This window comes from Macaca fascicularis, chromosome 2 (genome assembly GCF_037993035.2).
Source record: "Macaca fascicularis isolate 582-1 chromosome 2, T2T-MFA8v1.1".
In the NCBI taxonomy this organism is placed as follows: domain Eukaryota; kingdom Metazoa; phylum Chordata; class Mammalia; order Primates; family Cercopithecidae; genus Macaca; species Macaca fascicularis.
The window spans coordinates 81,478,193-81,494,927 of NC_088376.1; the positions used below are offsets into that span (position 1 = coordinate 81,478,193).

Below are 16,735 nucleotides of genomic sequence, written 5' to 3' on the forward strand. Positions count from 1 at the left end.
ATGGTTGACAGATCAGCTAAGCTAATTTTTATTGGATGTAGTAATTTTTTTTTTTTTTTTTTTTTTTTTTTTTGAGATGGAATCTCACTGTGTCGCCCAGGCTGGAGTGCAGTGGCCGGATCTCAGCTCACTGCAAGCTCCACCTCCCGGGTTTATGCCATTCTCCTGCCTCAGCCTCCCGAGTTGCTGGGACTACAGGCGCCCGCCACCTTCCTGGCTAGTTTTTTGTATTTTTTTTTTTTTTTTTTTTGAGGCGGAGTCTCGCTCTGTCGCCCAGGCTGGAGTGCAGTGGCGCGATCTCGGCTCACTGCAAGCTCCGCCTCCCGGGTTCCCGCCATTCTCCTGCCTCAGCCTCCCGAGTAGCTGGGACTACAGGCGCCGCCACCACGCCCGGCTAATTTTTTTTGTATTTTTAGTGGAGACGGGGTTTCATTGTGTTAGCCAGGATGGTCTCGATCTCCTGACCTCGTGATCTGCCCGTCTCGGCCTCCCAAAGTGCTGGGATTACAGGCTTGAGCCACCGCGCCCGGCGTTTTTTGTATTTTTTTAGTAGAGACGGGGTTTCACCGTGTTCACCAGGATAGTCTCGATCTCCTGACCTCGTGATCCACCCGTCTCGGCTTCCCAAAGTGCTGGGATTACGAGGCTTGAGCCACCGCGCCCGGCCTGGGTGTAGTAATTTTTAAAAGTTCCTCTGTATCACAAATTCTGTAAGATTGATGCCCGTGGCATATTTACTCTTGATCTATTATTTTTTTCTCAAAAAGGTTAAATATTGACTAAAATAACTTAGAAATGGCAAACTCTATTTTATCATAGTATTTTAGTGTTGCTGTATTTTAAAGTAAAACATAGTATTTATTAAAGAATTTTATAAGAGTGTTCTAACCAAACTTCCAATTTAAATAATTTTGGATTTTAAGTTACAACACCCAATGTATTGGTATTGGGTGCAAAGAAAGGAAAAGCAGTCCAGCCTAAATTTATTGACTCTTAGCTTCCTCATTTTAAGACAGTTGTGTTCATTCATTGAACTAAGAAGTTCTCTCCATTCATTTGAAGATTGATGGGTTGGTTTCTCTTTATTAGCGGGTGCTACTATTCCCAAAAGGCCTTCACTTTGTTAGAAGTCTTCTAGGAAAGTTACAAAAATATTCTGTTTACATCAAAAGAAAAAGAGGGGAGGTACTGTGGTCCAACGTACAGACAGAAAGAAGGTAAAACTTTTGTACTCCCTTATGCTATATCAGGAGAACAGTGAAAGTGAAGACTCCATGCACGTTGGATGTGGTGGCTTGTGCTTGTAATCCCAACTATCTGTTCATGTTCTCATGGTACTCTTTTATCTTTTCTTTTCTTTTTTTTTTTTTTTTTAAAGAGACAAGGTCTCACTCTGGTACCCAGGCTGGAATGCAGTGATGGCATCATAGCTCACTAGAGACTCAAACTCCTGGGCTCAAGTGATCCTCTGGCTGCAGCCTCCCAACTAGCTGGGGCTACAGGTGTGCACCACCTCACCTAGCTAATTTTTTTAAAGTTTTTGTAGAGATGGAGTATCACTTTGTTACCCAGGCTGGTCTTAAACTCCTGGTCTCAGGCAGCCCACCTCGGCTTCCCAAAGTGGTGGGGATTACAGGGATGAGCCGCTGAGCCCTGCCTCTCATGGTACTCTTCTACAGCAATTGGTCTTTCTGGCTTCAAAGCCCAAGCAATGGCACAAACTATATTGTTGCATTGAAGGCAGTCTACAATATGGATAAGTTATTATAAGTTAATAAATTGCAATACTTAAAGTATCAATAAACAAGTTAATTCTGTGTCTAGTTGGGAGAGATTATCTAAGTCCGTGTTTTCTCTTCCTTTCATTGCCACTTGGTAGTGCCTTTACAAAGGACAGGATGCAGTTTTGGAAGAGTTTGGTGAACTTGAAATTAATTGTTAAAATGAGATTTTTAAATTTTGTGCATACATATCAGATTCCCTATTGTGTAATATGTAATTCTCAATTTTTATGTATCCTAATATTTAATCAGATTTTACATGTGATACCTCTATCAGCAGTAAGTAGATTAGTATATTTATGTCTGTATTCAGGAATAGTATTATTGAGTGTTAGTATGAGTATATATGTATCATGCCTAAATTTGATACGGTCTTTCTCTACAATTACCTTCCTCCCAAATTTCCTCTGTTGATAAAGTTAGAAATCTGACATCTTTACCTAACCATTTTATTTATCCTTTATCATTGAGTTCTATCTGTTCTACATTTGAAATGTTTCAAATATCTAAATTTCTTTCCCACTTATAATCTGGTATCACACCAAAATTTACTTGGATATTACAGTAGTCTTCCATCCGTTTCCCTGCCTTATGCATTTTTTTCCATTTCATCCTACACACAGCCACCAAATCATGTCTAAATCATTTTTCTAATTATGTCCTATTCAGAAACTACTAGTGGTCTTTCTCCTGCTTACAGAATAAAGTAGAAATTTCCCCACCTACCTTGATGACTCTTTATTCTACTTTTACACACTTAATCTCCCAATACTTCCTAGCTTGTCTCTACTACAGCCAATTTTGTGTCATTCTCAGCCACAATATTTATGGCTTTTCAATCAATTTACCCAAAACTGGTTCATCTTTCAAAATTTAGCTTCCTCTTCCAGTGTTCCTGTCCACATTGATAATCTCACTCCTACTTTGTGTGCTTTTACTTTGTTGCCAAGGCTGGAGTGCAGTGGCATGATCTTGGTTCACTGCAGCCTCAACCTCCCAGGGCTCAAATGGTCTTCCTACCTCAGCCTCCTGAGTAGCTGGAACGACACATGTGCACCACCTTTTTCTTTTTTTCTTTTCTTCTTTTTTTTTTTTTTTTTTTTTTTTTAGTAGAGAAGGAGTTTCACCATGTTGCCCAGGCCGGTCTCAAGCCTGGTCTTCTGGGCTCAAGCAGTCTGCCTGCCTCAGCCTCCCAAAGTACTGGGATTACAGGCATGAGCCACCCGACCCATCCTACTTTGTGTATTTCAAAAATATTTTTTCTGCCTCTCTTTTTGTGAAATAATTACTGCTTCTAATAGTTATGTAATAGAGTGTACATATCATGTCTTGCAAATCTTTGCTGTTAACTGTAGCATCCAAAGATGATAGGGTAAGTACTCTGTAAGTCTGAAAGAACAGGTCACGTTTATTCAGACTTCTCCCCCACAATTTTTAATCAAGCACCTCCCAGTAACAAATTATTTAATTAGATCAGCTTTAAGTTGACAACAGATGTATCAGATGAGGAAAAAATTGAGCATGTGTGGTGTGATTATATAATAGAATTGGTTTTTATAAACCATTTATAGTATTATTTTCAACTTTTATAGTATTACTTTTTCAGATGTATGGATATATAGAATATTATTTACTAATTGAGGCTCTGCGAAGTGTAGTGTATTTTACAAACATAATTAAATATTACCATTTAATATACCTGATACCAACATATATTAATATATTTTAGTATGGTTTCAAAAATTTTAATGAGGAATTTTTGCCTTTTATTATATCAGAAAGTATATTTTGTAGTCCGACCTCAAATAAATCATTATGAATCTTGTAGATGTTCCTGAACTTGGAGTGTTAAATTTTTAATTTGCCATTTTTTAAGATTCTACTTTTTGGCTGGGTGTGGTGGCTCATGCCTGTAATCGTGGCACTTTGGGAGGCTGAGGCATGCAGATCACCTAGGTCAGGAATTCGAGACCAGCCTGGCCAACATGGTAAAATCCCATCTCTACAAAAAATACAAAAAATTAGCCGGATATGGTGGTGGGCACCTGTAATCCCAGCTACTCAGGAGGCTGAGGCACGAGAATCATTTGAACCCAGGAGGTGGAGGTTGCAGTGAGCTGAGATAGCACCATTGTACTCCAGCCTGGGCGACAGAGCAAGACTGTGTCTCAAAAAAAACCAAACAAACAAACAAAAAAGATTCTACTTTTTGTGATACATATTTTCATATATAAAAGTTTTAATTTCATAATACTTGATTTTTACAGTAGTCTTCTTTTGGGTTGAGTGGTTTGGGCTTTTAATTTTTATTTCCACAAATAGCCCACAGCTGGTAGTTGCAGACTGTAGAGATTGTACACTGGTATGATCTTACACAGGTAATTGGCTACTGGAAGTAGAGGACTTGGGAAATACAAAGGAAGAAATGAGAGATGTAGCTGCCAGGAGACTCAGTAACCAAAACACAAACCTCCACTTCCTCTAACATATTATTCCTTTTTGGAATAAAATTAAAGGTTTGTTGATTGTTCTTTATTTTCCTCAAACATAACTGAATTCAGACTTATCTTAACTGTGGAAAAACCTGACATAGATAAGTTGGATAGATTCTTTTTTCTATTTTGCATCATTAGATTTTTTTCACTTGAAACAACTGTGTTTAGCATTAATTCTTGGCATCTTAGATTCTTGCCAGATAATTTTTTACTATTATTTGGCATTTTATTCTTTAAAGAAGCAGACCTTCCTGAAATCATTCACATTTAGATTATATGTTGCTGGAAATATTGAATGTTCTGTGTATTGTGCTTAAGCGTGTAATTAAAGACAGTAATTAAGAACAGTGCATTTGTTTCAGTAGCTTACAGCAATAAGACAACTTTTGAAAGTTTATACATAAGATGTATACAAAGATAGACAGCCTTCATCGTCTTCAGTACGTGAGCAGGGAAAATAAGTTCACAGGAGGAATTGTCAAAGAATTTCAGAATGAAAGGGAATACAGGGAAGATAGGGAATGAGAAACAATAAAGAAAATAATAGAAAATTTGGGAAAAGGTATAGAAGAAAGAAAGCAGAGAAAGACTAAAACGGCCTTTCCAAAACGACTCTTTGTCAGTGCACTTCTGTTAATCACTTCTTCAAATGAGATAGTAATATCTCTTTTTGCATTTTTTATTTTTGCTTCATCCTTACTGGAGAAGAGAATATGAGAAAGACAGTCCCAGGAGTGTCTAGTATCTGCAACCACAGTGGGAAAGCAAAGAGAATACAAATTGTCATTGTCTCAGTAGTTCTTATGGCTACCACACTGGGGCAGCTGTCATTGATTAATTTGAGAACTCCTCCTGTGATCTGTTGTCCATTGTTCAGGGTACCTATCTTTGGCTGTTATTTTAACATTTATTTATGACATTTGTTTCTACTTACTTTGACATTTAGGTACTCACTACTAGCAACTCTTATCTTTTTAATTACTGCCTTGTGGCTTATAAAAAGAGACTATAGGCCAGCAGCAGTGGCTCATGCCTGTAATCCCAGCACTTTGGGACACCGAGGCCAGCAGATCACTTGAGGTCAGAAGTTCAAGACCACCCTGGCCAACATGGCGAAACCCTGTCACTACTAAAACTACAAAAATTAGCTGGGCATGGTGGCAGGCACCTGTAATCCCAGCTACTCAGGAGGCTGAGGCGGGAGAATCGCTTGAACTCAGGAGGCAGAGGTTGCAGTGAGCTTAGATTGCACCACTGCACTCCAGCCTGGGCGACAGAGTGAGACTCCATCTCAAAAAAAAAAAAAAAAAAAGAACATATAAGAATGAAAGTGAGCTGGTACAAAGTAGTTACCATTGTGGAAAAAACAACTCAAATGCCTCATAGTCGAAGCCGAGAAGCAGAAAGGCTTTGCCTCTATCAACTTACATTTGAAAAATGTAGTTTCTTTAAATCTCCAGTTTGTCTTTTGAACACATTATCAGTTCTGCTCCAGGGAAAGCTTGAAAGCAAAGCCTGTACTCCACTTGAAAAGATTCATAAAATAGATTTGTAAATTATTCTTCAGCGCATGGATTTCTCAAGTAAATGATTATACTAAATTCATATTCATATGTTGCAGGAAGTTGGTGAACCATCTAAAGAAGAGAAGGCTGTGGCCAAGTATCTTCGATTCAACTGTCCAACAAAGTCCACCAATATGATGGGTCACCGGGTTGATTATTTTATTGGTAGGATTATATCAGTAAAATCATATTAGTGTACCTATCTTGTGAAGTTAACCTACGTTTGGGATATGTAGAAGTTTTAAAAGTGCTTTCCAAATGTTATTGTTCTGGTGATGGGCATATAGCAGTTGATTATTCTGTTCTTCCCTTTTATGATTGAAAATGTCTATAATAAAAAAATAACATGTTTTCTAATAACAATTGTTGGAAATTTTTTTAAATAGGATTTATTTTCAGTGTTTTAATATACTACCTTTTGTTTAGATAGTATGTGTACTTGGAACTAAGAGCTTTGGCTTTTTTCCCCCGAACAATGTCATTATAAGCTGATGTCATTTATAACACCAGAGCTTATAAGTAGGGGTTGAGTTTGCCTTTCTCATCAATTAAAAGTGAATTGCAGCTGGGTGTCGTGGCTCACACCTATAGTCCCAACACTTTGGGAATCCAAGGCAAGAGGATTACTCGAGGCCAGGAGTTCAAGACCAGCCTATGCAACACAGTGAGATCCTATCTCTACAAAAAAAATTAGATGAGTATGATGGCATGTGCCTCTGAAGTGAGAGGATGGCTTGAGCCCAGGAGTTGGAGGATGCAGTTAACTATGATCTCACCACTGTACTCCAGCCTGGGTGACAGAGCAAAAACCTGTCTCTTAGAAGAAAAAAAAAACTAAATTGCCAGTAGAGAGGAAAATTCCTTTATCGTCTCTCTCTTTAGTGTTATTAATGATTTGACATTCATTATAACTTTAAAAAAGTAGATGTGCTAATCTCTTCAGATAGTATGTTTAGCTGTTTCTTGTGACAGCAGTAGATTGTTGACAGAGCTTCTTCCTCAGTGTATTAGAGTAAAACTTGAGAATTTTTATTACTTGCAGGGAGCAGAGAATATTTTGGTTTATCTACATATGCTTGTGATTAATAAGAGTGATAGTTACATACAGATATTTTAAATTTTTTAATATTTCCCCATTAATTTATCTTGCTTTAGTTGGTATTTCTGAATGCCATTATTTCCCAACATTACTTTTAAAAGATACTTAATATATTTCACAAGTTGAGGTTTTGGGGAACTATTAATCATGATCATGTTAGATTTAATTTTCTGTTGAGTTTGGTTTTCTTTTTTGTTGCCAGAGTGTTGAAATTTCACTTTGTAAAATATTATTTAGATAGACATAAATTCCCGTGTATACTAAATTTAAAATAATGAATTTTTTCTTCAGCTTCAAAAGCAGTGGATTGTCTTTTGGATTCAAAGTGGGCAAAGGCCAAGAAAGGAGAGGAAGCTTTATTTACAACCAGGGAGTCTGTGGTTGACTACTGTAACAGGTACTGTTTATTTCTTAGTGAAGAATAACATAATAATTTTAAATTTTCTTCCTAGTCCTGAAGCTCCTTACATCATTAAATGTAGTGATACTACAACATAACTCAAATATAGTTTTCACATGTAACCTGATTTCTTTGGTACCTCTGGAAATGTGTTTGGTATTAGACTATTATACTTTTAACTGTATATAATTTTTATTTATGTTTTATTACTTTTATATATTTGTGAGCCCTACTGAAGAGTCAGCAACAAAAATCGTATACCAGTGCCTACAGTAGAAAAGGAAGTTCTTTCTTTTGTAGAGCAAATTGGTTGGGGAGTCTTTTTTTCAAAACTTGCAGGAATTCCTATTAGCTGTGTTACCGCAATTTTTTTAGTGCCTGCACTCTGAGCCATAAGCCGCATACCCTTTCCTATTTGGTTCAGTGTTTGCTAATGTAGTATTTCTTCTAAAATCAAGGCAGCTGCAACATCTACCTTGTCTTTTTCTGAGAATTTCAAGATGAAATACAGCTAATTCAGTAATGTACATGTATTTTTCGTAATAGATTTTTTTCTGTTTTGAAAAAACTTTTGATGGTGAGTGGTTTGCCTAAAAGATAAAGTCACCTTCCTTTTGGAAAGAAGTATGCTAGTTTTTCTTTCCATTTTTTTCTTTTTTTCTTGGTTTACTTAATACTAAGCATTTTCTTAATATATGTTAACTAAATTTTGTTTTCAAAACACTAAAGCTTATCTTTGGGGATTTTAGATTATTTTATGTGTACTAATATTTTATTTAATGGCACCTAAAGTATCAGCCACCTAAGAACCCTCTTAAAAACCACTGTTTCACCACCTGGTTTCTTAAGCTGTCAAGTCAAAGAATTATTGAATATTTCTTAAAATTCTTAGTTGCCAAAGACTAGAGGTTACTAACAGACCTTTTAGAAACAATAGGTTTCGGCCGGGCGCAGTAGCTCACGCCTGTAATCCTAGCACTTTGGGAGACTGAGGCAGGCGGATCACGAGGTCAGGAGATGGAGACCATCCTGGCTAACACGGTGAAACCCTGTCTCTACTAAAAATACAAATACTGTCTCCTCCAACAAAATGAAGATGCATTTAATGGAGCTATTAGATCTGTAAGCCCAAATCTCTGAGTAGAGTAGCCAATGTGATTCCACATTTTTTGGCTTTTTAGGAGCCTTGGTACCTTGTTATTTGAAAAGCTCAAAAGACCTGAGTACAGAGAGTGTCCAAAGATACTCGATTTTCATTGTATATGCTCTTCCCACTGACGTCAGATTGAGTCCTTTCTGCACTAAAATAAATGAGAGTAGCATAACTTTAAGGTCTCCAGAGCCACTTCTAATACAACCATAGAGTCTTGTTGGCCAGTCCTCATGAGTTGCTGCCCAGTAGCAGACAAAATCACAAAGGGACTCTTGTCCAGTTTCTTTTTTTCTCTTTTTGGCATCCTCCAATACTGTCAGTTTTTCTGAAGCAGCTAAGTGGCATGAGGGAGTCTGAGGAAAAACAAAATAGGAAAATGTAGGATGATAAAACAATCTTTTCTAATGTGATCTATACCTTTTTATGGGCTGTATCACGAATGAACTCATACATATTAGGTTAAGTCTCCACAAGACTTTGTATCGCTGACCCCCAATCCAGTTATGTCGTCCTCGGTCTTGTGCACATGCCACACTCATCTTCTCTTCTGGTCTTTCTCTTATCATAACTTGCCACTTTGCCTAAATGGTTCTCCTTCCTCTGTCCCATGTGCCTCTCAAAATCACAAACAAATCCCTCAAGTCCTTCCTCTACCATGTACTCTTCCCCAGGCTCTCCAGCCTTCATCAGCCTTTCTGTCTAAAGGTCTGAGTTTATCACATTAGTACCTCCCAGTTTGGCCCTTAATTATTTTAGAATTGCTACATATGTGTTATTTTTTTTTTTAAATCTCCTCCCAGCTAAATCTGAAAACAATTGTAAGACTGTTTTATACTTTATTGTAACTCCATAACAATTACCACAGTGTGAGCACTTAATAAAAACCCACCTTTGCCACATTGGTGAAAGTCCCCAACATGTCTGGCATTTAATAAATGTTTGTTAAATCTGAAAAAAGATGGAGGTGAGGGAAAAAAATACAGAAGCAATTTTTAAAACTTTTTAGAGCTATTTTAAAACCACTTAACAAATATTCTAGGCTCCAGGAATACAATCATGGCTGTGGCTTGGTCCCTACATCAGAACATACTCTGATCTGTTAGGGAAGATTTATAACTAATTACAATGTGGTGTGTTCTATAAGGAAGAGAGAGATGGTGAAACTACGAAGAATGACATCACACAGAAAATGTTTCAAGTAAATTTTGAAACATAAATAGGTGATTACCCAACAAACAAGAGAATAAAGGAAATTCATTCCAAGCAAAGGGCATAGAACACACCGAGATAGGAAAGTTTGAGTAGTTCTGTAAAAATGTCAGAGAGCTTTATGTTAGTAATGTGTTCTGTACCATGTGTTTAAAGCCAAACAGAGGCTCTGATATTACACAAATGTTAATGTCAGTCTCACCTTTTGACCTAATTGTGAAATTATTTTCAACATAATTTAATTGAAAATTAATAGTCTACTTTTCTTTCATGGGGGTGGGCAGCAGTGCAGGAAAGTTGACAGAAGCAGATGATCCTGCTATTTCTATTGCCTTCTGTATCTACTCATCAGGGAAAAGGCTTTTTTCTTTTTTTTTTTTTGAGATGCAGTCTTGCTCCGTCACCAGGCTGGAGTGCAGTGGCGAGATCTCGGCTCACTGCAAGCTCCGCCTCCCAGGTTCACACCATTCTCCCGCTTCAGCCTCCCGAGTAGCTGGGACTACAGGCACCCACCACCACGCCCGGCCAATTTTTTGTATTTTTAGTAGAAATGGAGTTTCACTGTGTTAGCCAGGATGGGCTCGATCTCCTGACCTTGTGATCCACCCGCCTCAGCCTCCCAAAGTGCTGGGATTACAGGCGTGAGCCACCATGCCTAGCGGAAAAGGCTTTTTTCTACTAAAGTTGCATTGTTTTTTTTTTAAATTATTTCTTTATTAAGAATAATTTTTTTCCAATAAAGTAAATTTAAGAAAATGGGAAATGTTGCAAATGATTTAGAAGAAAATCCAAATTACTAATAATGTTGCTTCATAGATAGCCACATTACCATTTGAGAATATATACTTCAGGTACCTGTATGTGTACACATGTACTCTTAATATATGGACATGTATATGAGCTGCATTATAAAAATGCTGGTTTTTCAATTAACATATGATAAACAGGATGTATTTTTATTTTCATTTGTAGTGGTAATAAATGTTCCTGATAGGAAATCTGAAAATCACATAAGTGCACAAAGAAAGGTAGAACATATTTTCATTACAGACTTTTTTGTAAGACATTCTGAAGAAGAGTAAAAACTACAAGACTGCACTTCATTTTCAAATATCCCACTACTATTCTTAAATCCCACTTTGTACTCCTAAGTAGTTAATCATTAAGGTCTCATTTCAGATTCTTGTTTGTTTATATATGTATATATATTCATAGCAGATATGATTAGTATTTTAGGGGGCACTTTGAACATTTGCACAATGATATTTGCAGAATTTAAAAATAGGTCTTCTGAATAAGTAGTATGGGCCAAATGAGGAAACCTAGAAATTAGCTTTGTGGAAGTGCTCATAGGCTGGACCTAATTGGGGAGCAGATGGAAGCCCAGCCAGGCAGGTAAAACACAGGTGCTTCAGGGGACTGAACACAATGATAAAAAGAAGTGGTTATCTGGGCAGGAAGAAAGCATCTAGTTAACAAGTGCTGCGATGTGCTGGAGCAGGCACCAGTGAGGTGTAAGTAGAAAGGTAGCTAGATAGTCACCATTAGCAGGCACCAGTGGTGGTGCTGAGACCTAGCTTCTAGATCGTATTGTGGTAGTTGTACATTATCAAAGCAGGAATGAAGAAACCAGTCAGGAATTCTGAAACTAGAACATGAGATTTGAAAAAGTGACTTTTAGATGACAAAAATAAGGGCAACCCAATTTCTTGAGTAGGATTATAAGGTTAAAGAGAAACTACCAAGCAAGGTTGACTTAATTTGGGGTAAGATAAAAAATGAATAAAGCAAGGATCTCTCTCTCTCTTAAAAAGTTTACCGTCTAGTGAAGGAGCAAACAACTGTAACAAATTACATAGTGAGTTAGAAGATAAGTGCTATGGATAGGGTAACAGGAAACGAGAGAATGGGAAGGTGGGCTTAGGTTTTAAACAGAGTAGTTGTGGTTGAGGGAAAATGAAGAAAGTGAGGGAATGAAACAAAAGGACATGCTTATTTGGGGGAAGAACATTCTAAGGAAAGGGAACAGCTAGTGTGAAGGCCCTAAGGTGAGAATATGAAATATAATAATAACTGCTAAAAAGAGAGAAGAACAAGCTATTTAGAGAGAAAGTAGTGATATCAGGAATGCATCATGTTTTGCCAAATATATTGCACATTTTTCAATTTGATGCTGTGCAAGTCCTTTTCAGAGTCCAAAAATCTCATCTTAGTATATTTAATCATTACTTAATTGAAGATAATTATTACAGTGTCAGACTGAATTGTGAAGTACTTGGAGAAAAAAGAACACGAAGAGAGCTGAAAAGACATTATTTGGATCAATCAAATCATCACTTTTAATCTGTTAACATTTCTTAAACTGTTTATTTTCTCCATTCTTTATTATGTCAGCTCTTGCATTTGAGACTTAACATAAAGTGAAGCTGAGTCTTGATTACTCTAAATGAACCCAGAAAGAGTCTTTATACGGATAATCTCAAATCTATAATCTCTTTTATAATTAAGTTACATCATTAAAAGTGAAAATTATATTGAATATCACTGAGTTTTGACAACCTTTATATAACTGACTGTGAAGTTTTTTGATTTAGTGGTAGCGTTGACAACTTTTTCACGGGCATACTAGTTGTAATTTCTCTTATGTTTGCTAATTTATGTCTTCCTTTGCTTATTTTATTCAGGTCTTGATATTTTTGCTGTTTAGTCTATATCTATATGGGGAGTGTAATGCCATACCTGTTTTTCCCAAAGGCTTTTAAAGAAGCAGTTTTTTCACCGGGCCCTAAAAGTAATGAAAATGAAATATGATAAAGACATAAAGAAAGAAAAAGATAAAGGAAAAGTTGAAAGTGGAAAAGAAGAGGATAAAAAGAGCAAGAAAGAAAATATAAAGGATGAGAAGACAAAAAAAGAAAAAGAGAAAAAAAAAGATGGTGAAAAGGAAGAACCCAAAAAGGTGAGTTAATCCAAAATTAAGTAAAAATTTAAAAATCATTATGTGCACATGATCACTACTGGCCTATGAATATATTTAAATATTATGCAATACCCACCTGAGATAACTATATTAGAGTTATTATAAATACCATGGTTGAGAATTCTTATTTCTGTGTTACAAATAGTCAGTGAAAATTTTTTGACTGTATGAACGTCATTTCTTGCTTGCTTGTAAGTGTTATTTCTTCTATTCAACTTGTGTTTTCATAGGAAGAAACTCCAGGAACTCCTAAAAAGAAGGAAACTAAGAAAAAATTCAAACTTGAGCCACATGATGATCAAGTTTTTCTGGATGGAAATGAGGTGAGAGTAAGCCTATAACTAGAAGTTCAGTTTTCTATAGGAGTTTTTAGAAACATGTTTGATGCCTTCACTAATAAAAGGAAAAATTTTGAGAAATCTTATGTACTTAAATATATAAAAGCTACTCTATTTTTAAAAGTCAATAATTTCTCTGATTTAGATTTTTAAAAGTCAGATTTTACTGTGAGTAACAGGAAACCTGAAATAAAAGCATTTTTTTTTTTTTTTTTTTTTTTTGAGACGGAGTCTCGCTCTGTCGCCCAGGCTGGAGTGCAGTGGCGCGATCTCGGCTCACTGCAAGCTCCGCCTCCCGGGTTCACACCATTCTCCTGCCTCAGCCTCCCAAGCAGCTGGGACTACAGGCACCCGCCACCACACCTGGCTAACTTTTTTTGTATTTTTAGTAGAGACGGGGTTTCACTATATTAGCCAGGATGGTCTCCATCTCCTGACCTGGTGATCCGCCCGCGTCGGCCTCCCAAAGTGCTGGGATTACAGGCGTGAGCCACCGCGCCTGGCCGAAACCTGAAAGAAAAGCATCTTAATACAAAATAGATGCATATTTCTTTCTCATCAATGAAATCTATAGGTAAGCTGTACAGATACGTCAGCTCCATGGTGGATCCCAGCTCTTCTTTTCTCCTCTGTCTGAGGCTGCTAGCTAAGGTTACCTCATGGTCCAAACTGCCAACCTTATATCTACATCGAAAAGAGGAAAGGAGGGTGAAGAATATGTCTCCTCTTTAAGGAGACCACTTTAAGTACACTGTCCAGAAAGCTGGCAATTTCATTTCTGCTTGAATTCCACTGACCAGAACATAGTCACATGGTCATGCATACGAGAAGTAAAATCTTGGAAATGCACTTTTTATACAGGGTGATTATTTGCCTAGCTAAAATGTAGGGTTTCCATTATTACCAAAGAAAAAAAGAGCAGAATAGGAGATACGTACAAGTCTCTATCTCTTACAGAATGTAAGTCAGACACATCACTTGAGGGGCTTAAAATTTTTAACATTACTTGATGCTTTGTGCTTATCATTTGTAATGGAAGATTTGTATGGTGGTAGCCTTCCATAAAGACTGCTTAATTCAGTCACTTCACCAGTACATAAACATGAGTTATATACTGGGCATTGAACTGTTACGAATTTTAGGATATCCCTTCCTGCTATACCTATACAAAAGTTACATCTATAAAGTCGTGGCTCCTAGGGCTGTGTGTTTGAAATTCTTACTTGCATGAGACTATCTAGAGTGGGATTGTGGGGGAGGATTATATATTTATAATAAACTGTCCTCAGGTGACTCTGATGTGAACCCCTGGTTAAGAATCATTGTAATAGAAAACTGTAGGTCTTTCTTGGCCGGGCGCGGCGGCTCGCGCCTGTAATCCCAGCACTCTGGGAGGCTGAGTCGGGCGGATCACGAGGTCAGGAGATTGAGACCATCCTGGCTCACACGGTGAAACCCCGTCTTTACTAAAAAATACAAAAAATTAGCCGGGTGTGGTGGCAGGCGCCTGTAGTACCAGCTACTCAGGAGGCTGAGGCAGGAGAATGGCGTGAACCCAGGAGGTGGTGCTTGCAGTGAGCTGAGATTGCGCCACTGCACTCCGGCCTGGGCGACAGTGCGAGACTCCGTCTCGGGGAAAAAAAGAAAGAAAACCTTTGGTCTTTCTTACTGTGAAGACTCAAATGCCCTCAGTTAAACATTGAGCATCAGCTATGTGCTAAACATTTTTATAGGCGTTGGGAATAGCTTGATAAATAGGATAAAATCTCTTATGATCTAGCAAAGATACAGGCACTTAAACATGATAGTATAGTACAGTGTGGTAAGCATGAATGGTGTGAAAGCACAAATTAGGAATAGTTAATTTAGTCAGGAAGGATAAGAAGGGTCTAAAGGACACTTGAGCTTAGATGACTGGCAGATTGCCAGGTGTACCAGGAAGGAGTTTAGGTCTATTGGGGAAGGAAGCAGCCTGAGCAAAAGCATGCGTGCTTGCTATCCTGAAAAGCCTAGATTTTATTCTGTAGAAAGTAGCATGCACTCCAAAACTTTTAAAGTTGTGAAATACCTTTTTTTAAAAAACATGTTTTTTTTAGAATGGAAACTGGCAGAAGTAATGTCTGTGGATGTGATTCCCAAGGAAGTGGGCAGAGTAAAATAAGAGGTTAAAGTGGAACCTCTGGTGTTACAAATCGAAGAACCAAGTTGGAAAGACAATAAAGAATTCTGGTCAATATAGAAATAAGAGGGAAGAGTACTGTTATTTATAGAAACTAAGAAATAAAACTGAGTTTTGTGGATGAATGATCAAACGAGTTCCGATCTGAATGAAGTAAATTTGTGTTGTATAAAATAATAGCCTGATAAAAGGAAGGAACCACTACGTCATAAGCTTTGAAGTAGTGGTTTCCAGCTTATGGGCCCTGCATGGAAGAGTGGGCAATGAAATTATTACAGTCATAGAAACTATGTTCACCAAGCATGATCTTTAATAATTGTTCTTTGTGTCTTATCAGGAGAGAAAAGGGTGGAGTTGAGAGATACTGGATCTGTGATAGGGCCTGGCTGGAATCTATCTTAACTGTGCTTTTATCCCAAACTGGTTCATCATTACATTAGGGACAAATTAAGGTTGACAGTTGCTGGTGTTTTGTTTGAATAAGTAATGATTTGCACACATTAACAATTTTTTCCGCCCAAGACAGAGTCTTGCTGTGTCGCCCAGGCTGGAGTGCAGTGGTGTGATCTCAGCTCACTGCAACCTCTGACTCCCGGGTTCAAGCAATTCTCCTGCCTCAGCCTCCCAAGTAGCTGGGATTACAAGCATCCACCACCACACCTGGCTAATTTTTGTATTTTTAGTAGAGACAGGGTTTCACCATGTTGGCCAGGCTGGTCTCGAACTCCTGACCTCCAGTGATCCACCTGCCTTGGCCTCCATAGTGCTGGGATTATAGGCGTGAGCCACCAAGCCCGGCCAAACAAATTTTTAAATGTATGTAAGAACATACAAATTTACTTAAGTGCTTTATAGAATTTATAGTTTTTCTATAATCATTTTCTAGTGCCAGAAGAACCACTACTGCTGAAGGAAAGATCTTTGAAATGTATTACCTTAGAAATAGAAAGTACTTCTCATACGTTAAGAGGTTGATCACTGCTTTAGGGGACCTAAAATGTAGAATTAAGCATTACTTTCTAATGTGACATTAGAACTTTTAAGCACTGAGGTTTCTTGATTCTTCTAGGTGTATGTATGGATCTATGACCCAGTTCACTTTAAAACATTTGTCATGGGATTAATTCTTGGTAAGTAGTGAGATGTTAGTAGCTTTAAAGTGCAATCTAAAATTTAGAAAACAATATGCAGATACTATAAAAGAAAATGTTCCTAAATTTAACATAAAATAGTTGTCATTTTAAAAATACTTTACTTTAAAGTCAGAAGGTGAATAATAAAGGAAAATATTTGAAACACATTAAAACAAAGATCTTTACAAACTGATAGAAAAATGGTTAAGGTAGTTAACAGATAAATACAGTGACCAGTCATCATGAGTGATACTTAATCACACTCATATATGCAAATTAAAGCTGTAGTGATTAAGAGGCTTGCAAACCTTGACTTTAAAGGTCTTAGAAAAAAATCAGCACTCTCAGTTGATAGGTATGTCTATTGTTTTAGTTTTTGTGAAGGACAGTTTGTCAGTATCTC

General features: G+C 37.3%; 1 protein-coding gene across 1 annotated transcript in view; it reads left to right on the forward strand.

The window, feature by feature from the left end:
* The window catches only part of SEC62 (SEC62 homolog, preprotein translocation factor), a 31,190-nt gene that overhangs the window by 3,565 nt on the left and 10,890 nt on the right, over nucleotides 1-16,735 (forward strand). The window contains exons 2-6 of the mRNA XM_015445509.3: nucleotides 5,898-6,006; nucleotides 7,232-7,337; nucleotides 12,457-12,661; nucleotides 12,913-13,005; nucleotides 16,269-16,329. Of these exons, the coding sequence (XP_015300995.1) occupies nucleotides 5,898-6,006; nucleotides 7,232-7,337; nucleotides 12,457-12,661; nucleotides 12,913-13,005; nucleotides 16,269-16,329 (574 nt within the window). The remainder of the gene's footprint in view (nucleotides 1-5,897; nucleotides 6,007-7,231; nucleotides 7,338-12,456; nucleotides 12,662-12,912; nucleotides 13,006-16,268; nucleotides 16,330-16,735) is intronic.